Genomic DNA, 15,897 nt, shown 5'->3' on the forward strand with positions numbered 1-15,897 from the left:
TCCAGAATTCAGACTGACCAAAAACCTGGGACCAAATGGAAATGCACAGATCAGCTATCTTTAAGTCTGGCCTATATGAAATGTAGCAGAATTGACAAGTCTGTGTCTAACCAGTTGATGAATATTTCACACTTTTAAACTTTAAAATAGCCTTTAGATCTTATCATATAAAGTAAAAATAGCCTGAATCAAAACTGACTAATTGGTGGCATGTGTACTAAACAATAATCGATTTCCTCTGTACACATTGTGAGCATGTGTGTGCTCAGCTGTGTCTGACTCCCTGTGACCCCATGAACTGCAACCCGCCAGGCTCCTCTGTCTATGAGATTCTCTAGGCAAGAGTACTGGAGTGAGTTGCCATTTCCTCCTTAAGGGATTCTTGACCAGGGATCGAACACATGTCTCCTGGGCCTCCTGCATTGCAGGTGAATTCTTGACCACTGATCCATCAGGGAAGCCCCTACGTTGTGGAGGGATATTTTTAATGTATATATGGATATTTTTATGTATATATGTCACAAATACTTCCATCTTACTTCTCCAAAATTTAATTTTTAAAAGTTGAGCTATTATACAGAGTGAAGTAAGCCAGAAGGAAAAACATAAATACAGTATTCTAACGCATATATATGGAATTTAGAAAGATGGTAACAATAACCCTGTGTACGAGACAGCAAAAGAGACACTGATGTATAGAACAGTCTTATGGACTCTGTGGGAGAGGGAGAGGGTGGGAAGATTTGGGAGAATGACATTGTAACATGTAAAATATCATGTAAGGAACGAGTTGCCAGTCCAGGTTCGATCCACGATACTGGATGCTTGGGGCTAGTGCACTGGGACGACCCAGAGGGATGGTATGGGGAGGGAGGAGGGAGGAGGGTTCAGGATGGGGAACACATGTATACCTGTGGTGGATTCATTTTGATGTTTGTCAAAACTAATACAATTATGTAAAGTTTAAAAATAAAAAAAAATAAAAAAAAAAGTTGAGCTACCTTTCAAAATCATCAATTAAACCTATTGGTTACATATTTGTCTCTTCAGGACTACTTATATAATGTTCTTTTCCTGCCTCACTTGTTACACCACATATTCTAACATACATCTCAGCAACATACCATTTATATTCTGATTGAAAATCTTCAGCTTATGGTTTGATATTTCAACCATAAAGTATGTAGAATGCAGGTTTCTGATGGTATCCTTATTAAAAATCATTAGCAAGAATATGGGCAAATTCGCTATTAGCAATAGCTATTTGTTAAAGTTGTTATATTTTAACAATATTTGTTAAAGTTGAGTTTTCTTGATTCATCCAGACCAACTCCAAATCGGAAAGAAAGCTGTTACCACAAAACAAATTTTAAATAAGTAGAGTTTTGCCACTTCCAAATACTTTTGAGGTTGAAAGAATTAGCTTTGTGATCCTTTGGAAGAAACGCTTTTGTAAATAAGGGTTATTTATATGCTATGTGCAGCCTGGGTGGGAGGGGAGTCTGGGGAAGAATGGATACACGTATATGCATATATGAGTCCGTTTGCTGTTCACCCAAAATTATCACAACATTGCTAATCAGCTGTAACCCAATACCGAACAAAAAGGCTTTGTGAGATAGTTCAAAGTCAAATTTTCCTGAAAGGTTATTTTTGTTGGCCTTTTGCACATATCCTATTGAATTCACACACTCTGATTTAGATTTAGAGAAATCTGTATTGCTGAGATTATATATTGTAGGTGTAATATTCATTGGAAGGACTGATACTGAAGCCAAAGCTCCAATACTTTGTCCACCTGATGCAAAGAGCCAAGTCATTGGAAAAGACCCTGATGCTGGGAATGACTGAAGGCGGGAGAGAAGAGGGTGACAGAGAATGAGATGGTTGGATGGCATCACTGACTCAACGGACATGAATTTGAGCAAACTCCAGGAGAGAGTGAAGGACAGGGAAGCCTGATGTGCTGCCGTCCCTGGGGTCGTAAAGAGTCGGACACGACTGGGTGTAGGTGAGAGGTGAACAGGATAGCTGGTTTCGAATAGCCTGCTTTCCTGAGTGACAGTCATGGAATTAAACAGACCTCCCTATCTAGCCAAATGACCAAATGTGGTGTAGGGGGTATCTCCTGAAAGAACTTTAATTTGCAGAGGAGTACGTATTTATGGTCCCTGAAATTCGAAGACATTTGAAGCCAGCAGGGCCAGAAGTGAATGGATAGCCAAGCATGTCCTTTCAGGGGACATGGTGAAGAGTCCTCACTGCCCAGCTCATGGCTCGAATCTCCTGGAGTGTGTTACTACCATCCTGCTGAGAACATCCCCTGCTCATCCTATAATTAACAACTATATAGCACTATATAGCACCATTTACTTCTCCATTTACTTTTGTGGATAGCTCTAGTCTTTGTTTCAGCTCATCATCAATCTTTTCAGAAACTTCAGTGCTGTCACAAAAGCTATGCATATAAATCTCCCCACCGTGCTTCTGCAAATTAAATAAAATGTGTTTTAAGCTTGCCTCAAATGCAAAGGCTTCATGTGATTTATTTCCACACAGTTCTTAGGGCTGTGCCGAAGCATGACTCAGCTACCCGCAAAAGCCCAGACTTTGAACATGGGGACAGTCACTTAGAGGCGGGGGCCTTGTAGAGCGTGGGACACACGTACCCATTCTGCAAATACGTGTTGGATGAAGTCTAAGTGGAGGAATTCTTCATATCAGTCTTTCTCTTTTTGAAAGAAATCTCTTCGCCTTTTTCTAGAGATATTTCCATGCCAAGTTCAGGTTGACTGTCGCTGATCAAGTTCATATCTAGCCATCGCTTCATGGACAGCCATCAGTTACTAATGCAGTGCCCCCAGTTGATTGTCCCTGAACTTGAGGATGATGGTAATCATTTTTTCATGGCTTCTAGTTTTGAGAGTTTCTTTCTGATTTGGGCAAATTTTAAATGATCAGTACAATAGAACTTCTCCAACAAATCAAATTGGCAAATTGTTGATGCTGCTCTAAATATGATCCAAGGACTGAGGCCATCCAAGGACTTTTGACCACCTGGGAGTTGGTCAAAAATGCAAATTCTCAGATCCCACCCCAGATGGGGTGGGGCCCAGCAGTGTGAGTTTTAACTGCCACCCACCCCTTCCCCCCACTGCCCCCAGGTGATTCTGACACATGCTAAGGTTTAAGAAGCATTGTCCACCTCTCCCTTCTCTTTTTCTCCCTTAGTGCCAAGATCTTCAATTTGGAGGACACGTGGCAATGTTTCCAGGTAAAGGTGGCATTTCCCAGCCTCCCCTGCAGCAAAGGGAAGTCCATGACATACTTGTGGAAACCACCAGAAGGGGCATCCAGGACAGCAGGTCCAAGAAAGGCTGCCTCAGCTGGGAAATGTGGCCCCTTCGCCTATTGCCTTTCCTTGTGCTTCCCACCGAATTGTGGATGTGAGGGCCGGTGCTCCAACAGCTATCTCAATGAGGCAGCTTTGATGATGGAAACAGCACTGAAAACTGAGCAGCTGAAAGGCAGAAGTCTGTTCCTAATAATCAGATTACAAAGCAGCCACACTGGCCATGGCTTTCAGTTCTGCATCCCCAGAATTGAGTGTGGAGACTGGCACACAGTAGGGGCTCAGTAAGGATTTGTTGAATAAACAAAATGAATGACTGAATGCATGCTTGCTCAGTCACTCAGTTATGTCCAACTCTTTGCAACCCCATGGACTGTAGCCCGCCAGGCTCCTCTTTCCATGGAATTTTCCAGGCAAGAATACTGGCTCGGGTTGCCATTTCCTTCTCCCGGTGATCTTACGGATCTTATGGACCCAGGGTTGGAGCCTGTGTGTCCATGACTCTACACTAAACCCTTTCATGTTTATACTGGTCCTTCCACTTTTTCTAGGTAAAGTAATCAAGTGGACTTTCAGTGAATAGTTCCCAGGTAAGTGTTGGTCATATTTTCCCATTCCTCGAAGACTATGGGAGACTCTGTAGTAATATCAGTGAGCAACTGGTCCAGAATTAGACCAACTTGCAACCCACTTGTAACCCACTGCAAGCACTACGTGTCACCTTGGTCACATCATTTAAGCTCTCAAGGTCCCCACATGCAGCATAAGAAGGAAATGATTGTCAGCATCCCGTCAGCACATCCAGTCAAAGATTCCAGAAGAGACTTCAGAGTCTAGAAATAATCTTTAGTCTCAGTTCTTTAAGGCTTGATTACAATTACTTTTATTATTATTTTTAATGAACTAATACAAGGGGCCAGGAAACCCTGGGAAAGAGATTATTTATTACATGACCTCAGGGTCGTGCACTATAAACGTCACAAGTAGGCACACCCCTTTCACTATTTATTTCCAGTAAAACAAAGGATCGAGAAATCAGCATCAAGAGATGACACAGTACAGCTGAGACCATTAAAAGCAACTCCTCCCAAACTGGGCATCATAAAAGTACATCATGAACTGCGAACAGATTTGCTCAATGAGGGACAGCTCATCCTTCTGATTCTCCATGAATGCCATAGGGAGTTTCTCAGGGTAGAATGTGAAATGAAAAAGAAGCGCCTGGCCAGGAATGCTGTACATTATCCCCCAATGACCTGCCAAAGGGACTATTTTTAAAGATGCATTTATCTTAGCAGGAGTGACAGCATTTAAGAAGTGGCCAGGTCCCAGTGCCAGACAATCTTGCGTGGGAAAAGTCTGCAGAGCATGACTGTACCTCTACAAAGGCCTGGGTGATGGATGGGATGCGAATTGCCCTTGGTTGGCTAGATGGTTGGTGTATGGAGCCATAAGGATAATGCAGAAGTGAAAACTTGGGAATCAAACGGAGTTTACCCCAAATTGTTACAGCCATCCCAACACTCAAAAAAGAATCAGGCTTTAGATTTACAAGATCCATCCTAACTAGAAATGCAGGCTTTTGCTGCCTTAAAAATTTCTTAAGCAGTAACTAACTGTTCATCAAATTGTACTATCCCACTGAAAAATCATGTTATAAGGGAGGTAGTAATCCCAATTTACACCGTTCTCTTTTATGAACCTAGCCAGTGTATTTTGTATCACAAGCAAGTATATTACAGCTATGTTACATTGATCCTCTCATTATTGATGTAGCACTGATGTTAGGTAACTCCTGTAACAAACTGAGAGAAACACTAATACACAATGATACATTTACACATCTGGGGGAGTCAGGATATCAAACCAGAGTCGATGAGTCTTCCTTCCCTGCACAGAAAAAAAAAAAATGGTGATCCAATTATCAGTGGACGAGAGAAGCAAAGAAAACCTTTTAATCATTAAAACTGATCGCAGATCCAGGATAGAGAGGTGCCAGGAATTTACTCTTTCTCCTCTCCACCTTCTATCCCAGAGTATAACCAAAGGATGGCTGGAAGCTATCACGGGGCCTAAGTGTGTCTCCAAAACAGAAAATACACTCAATGCTGCCATCTTTATTCTTCTTTAAATTTTTGAGGTTTCTGGTAGCAAAAGCCTGGCACTTTATAGAATTGAAAGCATCACAGATCAAAGGGCTAGTTCTTGCAGACTGACATCCATCTGGCCTCAGGGTTCACCTCCAGGACCCAGGGCTTATAGCTCACAGTCCCTTCCACGAAAGACAGTTCTGATGGGTGAAACAGTTGTTCTTTTTCCATGGATTCAAGACTTCAATCTATTACTGACCTTTGCCGAAGCAGTTTGTCCTGAGTTCCTCACCCCACCCCCACCCCACTCCCATTCACGTTTCATGCTAGACCTCAGGAAAGTGTTCCTTGTGAGGACTGAAGAAAAACAGATATGACAACCCCTGCGCTCCCCAACTCCCATGCCAATGTCTGCTTCAAAAAGAAGCAGAACTGAGACACACAGAGTAGATTTCCATGGGTCTGACCATTATAATAAACACGGTCGTGTCTCACTGCCAAGTCTATACTTTGAAGGCCTGCAGCTGCCTTTCCCCACCCCGCCCTCCATCCCCCATGCCCACCACATCTCATTCCTGCCTACAAAGACGATGGCAGGAGCCACGGAACACTTCCCGTGTTGCCTCTGGGGGAGCAGGCACGTCAAATGCTAGGATGGACGATGGTGAGCTTGCGTTTCACCAGCAGTCTATGTAAGAGAGGAAATAATTCCTCCCCCATGAGAAGAAAAGAGCCAGAACGAGATGAACAGTGCAATGTGAGTTCATGAAGTGCATCCTCCCGCCAGCAAGTTAAATGGCTATAAGAAATTGTGCTTGCACTTCACTCCATCAGCCCCAATTTCCTGGGACCTCAAACACCAACTCCTCTCCAAATATGGCTAAATGCTGGCAAATATTTGCAGGCACCATTTCTGCAAATGAAACCCAAAGACAATTATGTACAAAGTTAGTTTACAGAATGCCTATCCCCTTAAGTGTTTTTGACTAGATCAAAATAGGAATAAATATTATTCTTCAATTTACCCCCTAATCATCATGGAAAACTTAGGACTCTTGGAGGGGGTGACATAGATTTCTACAGATATTGCTCAAATATTTGGTTTCCTATATCAGAGTATCTTCAATGCTATTGTGCCAATTTTCAAATGGAAACTATGAGAAGTAACACTTTAACTGCAAAAATATATGTATCATATGTACTTCAGAATTCAGATGATGACTCAACTTCCCCACCAAGTCCATTTGTTAAGTCCTTGGGCTCCGAGGAACTTTACGGAGGAACGTGAGTGTTTCTCAAGTTCATTTTGAAATGCAAGAAAGTCCTTGTACCTTACTTGCAGAAATACACACCCCTTGCTTAGTGTGTGCTCCCACTGGGGGGTGCTCTCCTCCTTGGGCTGGGGACACTAGAAGCCAAGCATGGAGTTCTGAGATTCTACGGGAGGACAGCTCAGGAAACCCCCAAATCAGTCACCTGAGTTACAAACATACAGACAGCAGAAATGGGTGCTAAGCTAGGGGTCACAAGCTCAACTTTTCCTCCTGCGCTATCCAGGTGTCCACCAGACAGTGACAGACAGGAATTGAGGGCACCGCTGAGGTTCCCAGACGGGGTTCTTCCAACATTTCCTTTCCCGGGTAGGTGGTTCACATCAGGACCTGTTCTCGAGTCTCTGGCAGTCGAAGAGCAATCAGGCCACCCCCAACAAGAGAAGTGGCCGCCAGAAGGATGGGGACCACTTTGGTGATCCCAACGAAAGAAGCGAAGATGGTGTTTCCCAGGATGGCGCCAAATTTGCATAATCCGTTGAGGATGCCAAAGGCTGTTGCCCTGTAAAAGAAGGAGAAAGTAAACCATTCTGAAGGATACAAACTAGACCGCCTTAGATGTGTAGGACTGGGTTCTTTCTTTCCCTTGCTAAAGAAGTAGAGTGCAGCCTGGACGGGAGGAAGTCTGGGGGAGAATGGATGCATGTGTAGGTACCGCTGAGTCCCCTTGCTGTTCACCTGCAACTACAACATTGCTTTCTAATCAACACATTCTGTTCTACCACAACATGAAATAAAAAGCTTTTTCAAAAAAAAAATAAAAAAATAACAATCCTGTCGGAGTGAATCCCTCAAGCAAAAAATAATAATAATAATAATAAAGAAGTATAGTGAAGGTGTGGGAGGGAATTTTTTCCCCTAAATATCAAAGTAACACATTCTTATTTTAGCCTAATTTGGCAATACAGAATAACATAAAGATTCAAGAAATCACCTGCATTAACTGCAAGGAATCACCATTATTTTTTTTTAACCAAGATAAACATTATTTTAATGGAATATTATTTAAAAATAAAAATTAACACCAAAAAGTTCATAATGAACAAAATACAAATTTTTAACAGTATCAGATAGCATAGGTGTGACTGATTTCCTTGGGCCTCAGGCTCTAATATATGGTCCAGAGAAACATTCCAGTAAGACAGTTTACTTAAGAAGATATCTTCCCCCAAAGCTTTTATTTCATTTTATTTTATTTATTTATTTTTTTTTAGGTTACACAAAGTGAGAAAGCTTTTTTTATTGGAGATTCTCATAAAACTTCTAACATAGCAAAATACTTCTGAGACTTTCAGAAGATGATATGGCATGCATGATTTCCAAAACATATTTAATGAGAGAGCTCTTTTTATTTTCATTCACTAAGAAGTTGAAATATTAGATGATTTTTTAAATACCTTGCTTATTCTGATAGTCTCCCAATTTTATGATTTTTTTTCTAATTTTATTTTATTTTTAAACTTTACATAATTGTATTAGTTTTGCCAAATATCAAAATGAATCCACCACAGGTATACATGTGTTCCCCATCCCGAACCCTCCTCCCTCCTCCCTCCCCATACCATCCCTCTGGGCCGTCCTAGTGCACCAGCCCCAAGCATCCAGCATCGTGCATCGAACCTGGATTGGCAACTCGTTTCCTACATGATATTTTACATGTTTCATTGCCATTCTCCCAAATCTTCCCACCCTCTCCCTCTCCCACAGAGTCCATAAGACTGTTCTATACATCAGTGTCTCTTTTGCTGTCTCGTACACCGGGTTATTGTTACCATCTTTCTAAATACCATATATATGCGTTAGTATACTGTATTTATGTTTTTCCTTCTGGCTTACTTCACTCTGTATAATAGGCTCCAGTTTCATCCACCTCATTAGAACTGATTCAAATGTATTCTTTTTAATGGCTGAGTAATACTCCATTGTGTATATGTACCACAGCTTTCTTATCCATTCATCTGCTGATGGACATCTAGGTTGCTTCCATGTCTTGGCTATTATAAACAGTGCTGCGATGAACATTGGGGTACACGTGTCTCTTTCCCTTCTGGTTTCCTCAGTGTGTATGCCCAGCAGTGAGATTGCTGGATCATAAGGCAGTTCTATTTCCAGTTTTTTAAGGAATCTCCACACTGTTCTCCATAGTGGCTGTACTAGTTTGCATTCCCACCAACAGTGTAAGAGGGTTCCCTTTTCTCCACACCCTCTCCAGCATTTATTATTTGTAGACTTTTGGATCGCAGCCATTCTGACTGGTGTGAAATGGTACCTCATAGTGGTTTTGATTTGCATTTCTCTGATAATGAGTGATGTTGAGCATCTTTTCATGTGTTTGTTAGCCATCTGTATGTCTTCTTTGGAGAAATGTCTATTTAGTTCTTTGGCCCATTTTTTGATTGGGTCGTTTATTTTTCTGGAGTTGAGCTGTAGGAGTTGCTTGTATATTTTTGAGATTAGTTGTTTGTCGGTTGCTTCATTTGCTATTATTTTCTCCCATTCTGAAGGCTGTCTTTTCACCTTGCTAATAGTTTCCTTTGTTGTGCAGAAGCTTTTAAGGTTAATTAGGTCCCATTTGTTTATTTTTGCTTTTATTTCCAATATTCTGGGAGCTGGGTCATAGAGGATCCTGCTGTGATGTATGTCAGAGAGTGTTTTGCCTATGTTCTCCTCTAGGAGTTTTATAGTTTCTGGTCTTACGTTTAGATCTTTAATCCATTTTGAGTTTATTTTTGTGTATGGTGTTAGAAAGTGGTCCAGTTTCATTCTTTTACAAGTGGTTGACCAGATTTCCCAGCACCATTATTAACATTTTGGAGTATTTCCTTCCAACTTGAGTTGTTCACAGGCTTCCCAGGTGGCGCTAGTGGTAAAGAACCCACCTGTCAATGCAGGAGACATAAGAGAGGCAGGTTTGATCTCTGGATCAGGAAGATCCCCTGGAGGAGGGCATAGAAACCCACTCCAGCGTCCTTGCCTGGAGAATCCCATGGACAGAGGAGCCTGGCGGGCCGCTTCCATGGGGGTCACAAAGAGTCAGACACGACTGAAGCAACTTAGCATGCACACAAGTACCTGAGTATTGTGACATATTGCAAGAATGAAAAAGGATGAAGCAGAAAGTGTAAGTGTTCCCCATTAATAACTCCTCTACCTTCTTGAGGCAAAAACAGTTCTGCCTAAATAGTAGATCTCCAGATATAAGACTATATTTCCCAGACTCCTGTGCTTCCGAGCCTAGCCATGTGAGTAAGTTGAAGCCAATGGGATATAAGTACAAATGGCAGTTCCTGAGAAACTTCCTTAAGAGATGTCAAGAGTGGTCTTTTCCAACTGCATAGCACAGGGAACTCTGGTCAATGTTATGTGGCCATCTCGATGGGAGGGGCATTTGGGGGAGAATGGATACATGTAAATGAATAGCTGAGTCCCTCTGCTATTCACTTGAAACTATCTCAGCATTGCTAATTGGCTATGTGCTGTGTGCTTAGTCGCTCAGTCGTGTCCAACTCTTTGTGACCCCATGGAATGTAGCCGGCCAGGCTCCTCTGTCCATGGGATTCTCCAGGCAAGAATACTGGAGTAGGTTGCCATGCCCTTCTCCAGGGATCCTCCAGGGGATCTTCCCAACCCAGGGATCAAACCCAGATCTCCCACATTGCATGCAGGCCCTTTACTGACTGAGCTATCAGGGAAGCCCAATAATACTGGAGTGGGTATCAGATCAGATCAGTCGCTCAGTCGTGTCCGACTCTTTGCGACCCCATGAATCGCAGCACGCCAGGCCTCCCTGTCCATCACAAACTCCCGGAGTTCACTGAGACTCACGTCCATCGAGTCAGTGATGCCATCCAGCCATCTCATCCTCTGTCGTCCCCTTCTCCTCCTGCCCCCAATCCCTCCCAGCATCAGTCTTTTCCAATGAGTCAACTCTTCACATGGGTGGCCAAAGTACTGGAGTTTCAGCTTCAGCATCATTCCCTCCAAAGAAATCCCAGGGCTGATCTCCTTCAGAATGGACTGGTTGGATCTCCTTGCAGTCCAAAGGACTCTCAAGAGTCTTCTCCAACACCACAGTTCAAAAGCATCAATTCTTCGGTGCTCAGCCTTCTTCACAGTCCAACTCTCACATCCATACATGACCATAGGAAAAACCACTCCAATATAAAATAAAAAGTTTTGTTTTGTTTTATTTTTAAAGAGTCCTTTTTCCTTCCATCTTGCTTCCTGGAGTGTAGACGGTCTCACTGCAGACCATGACTGAGGTCATGAAAGAGGAAGAAACAAGATAAAAAGAGCCCTCAGTTCCTATCTGCCTACGTCTGTCTTATTAATATCTGGAGTCTCTCACTCATGGCAGAACCTAATCCTAAATGGTATTAACCACACTTCCCAGTGATAACTACTGTTAACCATCAATTGTCTTCTGACTCCATTTATGTATACAGGCAATACTCTAAGCACTATTGGAATTTTCCAGGTAAGAATACTGGTGTGGGTTACCATTTCTTTCTCCAGGGGATCTCCCCAACCCAGGGATTGAACCCTTGACTTGTGCGTCTCCTGAATTGGCTGTCTTTCAGTCGTTCAGTCGTGTCTGACTCTTTGCGACCTCATGAACTGCAGTACCCCAGGCTTTCCTGTCCTTCACCACCTCCTGGAGTTTGCTCAAATTCATGTCGATTGAGTCAGTGATGCCATCCAACCATCTCATCCTCTGTTGTCCCCTCTCCTCCTGCCTTCACTCTTTCCCAGCATCAGGGTCTTTTCCAATAAGTTGGCTCTCTACATCAGGTGGCCAAAGTACTGGAGCTTCTGTTTCAGCATCAGTCCTTCCAATGAATATTCAGGGTTAATTTCCTTCAGGATCAATCGGTCGTATGTCCTTGCAGTCCAAGGGACTCTCAAGAGTCTTATCCAACACCACAGTTCAAAAGCATCAATTGATGCTTCAGCGCTCAGCCTTCATTATGGTCCAATTCTCACATCCATATGTGACTACTGGAAAAACTATAGCTTTGACTATACAGACCTTCGTCACCAAAGCAATGTCTCTGATTTTTAATATGCTATCTAGGTTTGTCATAGCTTTCTTTACAAGTCACTAAGCCACCTTAGAAGCCCATGTTCTGAGCACTAGTCCGCCCCAAATTAAGTAAACTGTCTGTATTTCATACCACAAGTTTATAAAGAATATATATATTTTTACTTTAAATTCTTTTACATTTTTTCTATAACCATGCCACACTTTATCTTTATCCATTTTTTCCAACTCCAACCCCAGTCTTTTTGTTTTCAGAATTTTTTGGATATTTTCATATGTGTATTTCTCCAAATAAACTTTACAGTCATTTTTTTCGAGTTTCCCAGGGTGGGAAAAAAAAAATCTCATCGAGTTGTGAATGAATGCTTCAAAAGCTGAAAAATACTTAACATTTTTGTGAGGTTAAATCTTCTTAGATACATATTGACATATATTTAAGTTTCATTTTATATCTCTCAGTAAAGTTTTATGATTTCTTCACATAAGCTTTTCAGTTTTCTCATCAAATGGATTCTAAAATATTCTATGATTTCTTCCATTATTAATGAATTTCATTTTATTTTTAATATTTGATCTTTTTGAAGATCTATAGATTCTTATGTCAGTTTTACTATTGACCATTTTACCAAATTATTTTATTGTTTCTATTACTCTCTTCTTTGTTTAATTCCCTTAGGTTCCCTGGATTTAAAACCACATATCACTGAAACAGTAACTTTCCACCTCTTATTTTTTGTAATAGAAGTTCTTTGATTAACAGAAGAGGTTTCAAATACAGTATTCTGTGCTTTTCCATAGCTATCTGTAATCCAATACCTCTGTCGTCAATCGCGGGAATATCATTATTTTCTGCAGAATTGCATTTACTTGCCTTCCACACCACTTCACACTTATTTCTGGCCCAAGAGCCACTCACATGCAGTCCTGAAAAATCCCCCCTCCACATACTATGAATCCATTTAAAATACTGAGAAAGTGACATGGAACAATCTCCAAAATATATGCCTGTGAGAATAAAGCATGGCATAGAATGTTAGCATGTTCTCATCTTGGTTTTAAAGGGCGGGATGGTAACATACACACAGAGATGGTAGCAAAACACACAAACACATACACACACAAACACATACACACATGCATTCCCATTCATGCAAAGAATATTTCTAACGAGTACACGAGAAACTGGTAGCAATTGCTGCTTCTGAGAGCGGAACTAGCAGCCTATGGTGGAAAAAAGATTGAACTTTTCATTGTAAATCTTGTTTTTCCACTGTCTGATTTTAAACTGTCTGTGTAACTTATCTATTAAATAAAGAAAAAATCCACAGAAGAAAAAAATTCCCCCTCCATGAGAAGAAATTACCTGCTAAGCGATGGGCCTTGATTCTATGCCTTTAAATCAGACCTCTTCCTAAAGAGTGTGCATGAAAGAAAATAAACGCTGCGCGTTCCTGCCACATTCTCTGCAAATCCTAACCATCGTGCCTCATGCCACCTTTATTTCTGCTCCACGCTTTGTCTGTCCAGCTCTTCCCCTGTCTCCTTCATATCCCACTGGCAGGCCTGTTCTCATCTCCCTTTGGGTGGCACATACATAGGTTTGGCCCTGGCTCCTCTCTCCTGGACAAGGTTTGCCCTGGTCCTTTACATCTTGCCATCCAACCCACTCTATCAAGCCTTAGCCTTCCCAAGCCCAGGCCTATGCCAGCCTCTGGGCAAGAGAAACTCAACAACCCAAGAGACATTTGGTCCATCGAACTCCAAGAAGACCAAGACGGCCGCGGTGGAGGATCTCGGGGCAGGCTGACTCCTGGCTAAAGAAGCCCAAGCAAGTCCCAAGGGAAGCACAGAGAGGAGCTGACCTCTGGTTGGTGGGATACAGCTCCACTGTGATCACATCCAGCGCGTTCCAGGCAGCAATGCTGGTCCCGCAGAACAGGCACTGCCAGCCGATCATCGCAGACTCACTGTTGCCGAAAAACAGGAAGAAGCAGCAGACGGCCGAGATGAGCATGGAGCCACCTGCCCAGGGAGATCAGAGGAGAAAGAAACATGAAACCCAAGTCAGACAACACCTGCAAAAGCAGGTTCATCTCCACACACAGAGAGCACAGCTTGGACCCCCACATGGCACCCCAGCCATGGAATTACAGCCTTCTGCATGGGTCATGTCACCAGAATGAGCCCCCAGGAAGGATTTCGAGATTCTCCCTCCCTAGTACTGTCCAGTGGTCATGTATGGATGTGAGAGTTGGACTGTGAAGAAAGCTGAGCACCAAAGAATTGATGCTTTTGAACTGTGGTGTTGGAGAAGACTCTTGAGAGTCCCTTGGACTGCAAGGAGATCCAACCAGTCCACCCTAAAGGAGATCAGTCCTGGGTGTTTATTGGAAGGACTGATGTTGAAGCTGAAACTCTGATACTTTGGCCACCTGATGCAAAGGGCTGACTCATTTGAAAAGACCCTGATGCTGGGAAAGATTGAGGGCAGAAGGAGAAGGGGACAACAGAGGATGAGATGGTTGGATGGCATCACCGACTCTATGGACATGGGTTTGGGTGGACTCCAGGAGTTGGTGACGGACAGGGAGGCCTGGCGTGCTGCGGTTCATGGGGTCACGAAGAGTCGGACACGACTGAGCGACTGAACTGAACTGAACTGAGTACTGTCCAGACCAGAGTAACTGAAGACAAGGCAGAGAGGGTGGATATTAGTTCAGAAACTATTATATGCCAGATTTCCTAAGGTGCCTGAAATTCATCAATGTCAGAAGACTCCATTCTTGGGACTTCCTCGATGGCTCAGTGGTAACAAATCTGCCTGCCAATGCAGGAGGCACGGATTCAGTCCCTGATCCCAGGAAGCTCCCACAGGCCACAGGGCAACTGAGGCCCTGCTCCAGAGCCCCTGGGAGCCACAAATACTGAAGCCTGTTGCCCTAGAGCCCGTGTTCCACAACAAGAGGGGAGCTCCCCCTCGCCGCACCTAGAGACAAGCCGGCATGGCAACGAAGACCCAGTACAGCCAAAAATAAATAAATAAATGAAAAATTTTTTAAACCCAGGACTCCCACATTGCAGGCAGATTCTTTACCAGCTGAGCCAGCAGTGTAAGTGAAAGTCGCTCAGTCTTGTCCGACTCTTTGCAACCCCATGGACTGTCCATGGAATTCTCCAGGCCAGAATACTGGAGTGGGTAGCCTTTGCCTTCTCCCAGGGATTTTTCCAACCCAGCCACCAGGGAAGCCCCTTAATTTTTAATTGAAGGATAATTACTTTACAATATAGTGACAGTTTCTGCCACATATCAACACGAATCAGCCACAGGCATACGTATGTCCTCTCCCTCTTAAACCTCCCCCGACTTCCCTCCCCATCCCACACCTCCAGGCTGTCACAGAGCATAGGCAATCATCTTTTTTTTAAGACTCCATTCTCATGGAGCTCAAGTTCAACTGGACACCGGTTACAGAAGAACACCTGATCAAGAGCCCCGCTGCACACTCTTATGTATGCCACCTGCATCCCGGATATCTAAGCTACCCTCCTCAGCCCTGCCCTGTGCCCCAGGAAGCTAACCCCTGCGGACGGCATGCCTGCGGCTGGCTCCCTTGTCAGTTGCAGGGAGAAAGGGCTCGGGGTATTTCATGCCAGTTCCCAGCCTGCTTTATAAGCCCTTTCTGGGCAAATGTTCCATCCCTCCAGGACTATAGTTTCTCCCGGATGCCTCCTCCTCCTTGGTTCTAGCTCTCTCTGGGTTCAGTTACTGCTGTTTTCTCCCTCTGTCCCTGGAGATAGAGCCTGCTGCCCACTGTCACTAGTATCTGGGGGTCTCATCAACCTCATCTATCCCCATAACCCTGCCCACACATTTAAATGCTGCTCCATCGTACAGTCTTCACCAGAACTATCTTGGGTGAATTCCTTTTCCCACCAGGACTCTGGGTGATACAGTCAATAACAAGAGATCCCCTTGAAAGAAGGCTAAGTCGCACCCTACCCAAATTCAATACATCCAGCCCAGAAGAGCTGGGGAAGTCTTGAGTGGGTGCAAGGCAGGGATCAAGAGTATGTCAGGAAATA

The 15,897-nt window shown here is 43.3% G+C and overlaps 1 protein-coding gene across 3 annotated transcripts in view; it reads right to left on the bottom strand.

The window, feature by feature from the left end:
• Positions 1–4,216: 4,216 nt before the first annotated feature.
• Positions 4,217–15,897, bottom strand: part of SV2B (synaptic vesicle glycoprotein 2B) — a 247,360-nt gene continuing 235,679 nt past the window's right edge. Inside the window, exons 12-13 of one of the 3 annotated variants that reach the window (XM_027521346.1) lie at positions 13,677–13,836; positions 4,217–7,275 (exon numbers count right to left, since the gene is read on the bottom strand). In XM_027521346.1, coding sequence (XP_027377147.1) covers positions 7,092–7,275; positions 13,677–13,836 — 344 coding nt within the window. In that variant the 3' untranslated portion in view covers positions 4,217–7,091. The remainder of the gene's footprint in view (positions 7,276–13,676; positions 13,837–15,897) is intronic. The other 2 variants (XM_027521347.1, XM_027521348.1) reach the window with 2 other exon arrangements.

This window comes from Bos indicus x Bos taurus, chromosome 21, assembly GCF_003369695.1.
Source record: "Bos indicus x Bos taurus breed Angus x Brahman F1 hybrid chromosome 21, Bos_hybrid_MaternalHap_v2.0, whole genome shotgun sequence".
Lineage (NCBI taxonomy): Eukaryota > Metazoa > Chordata > Mammalia > Artiodactyla > Bovidae > Bos > Bos indicus x Bos taurus.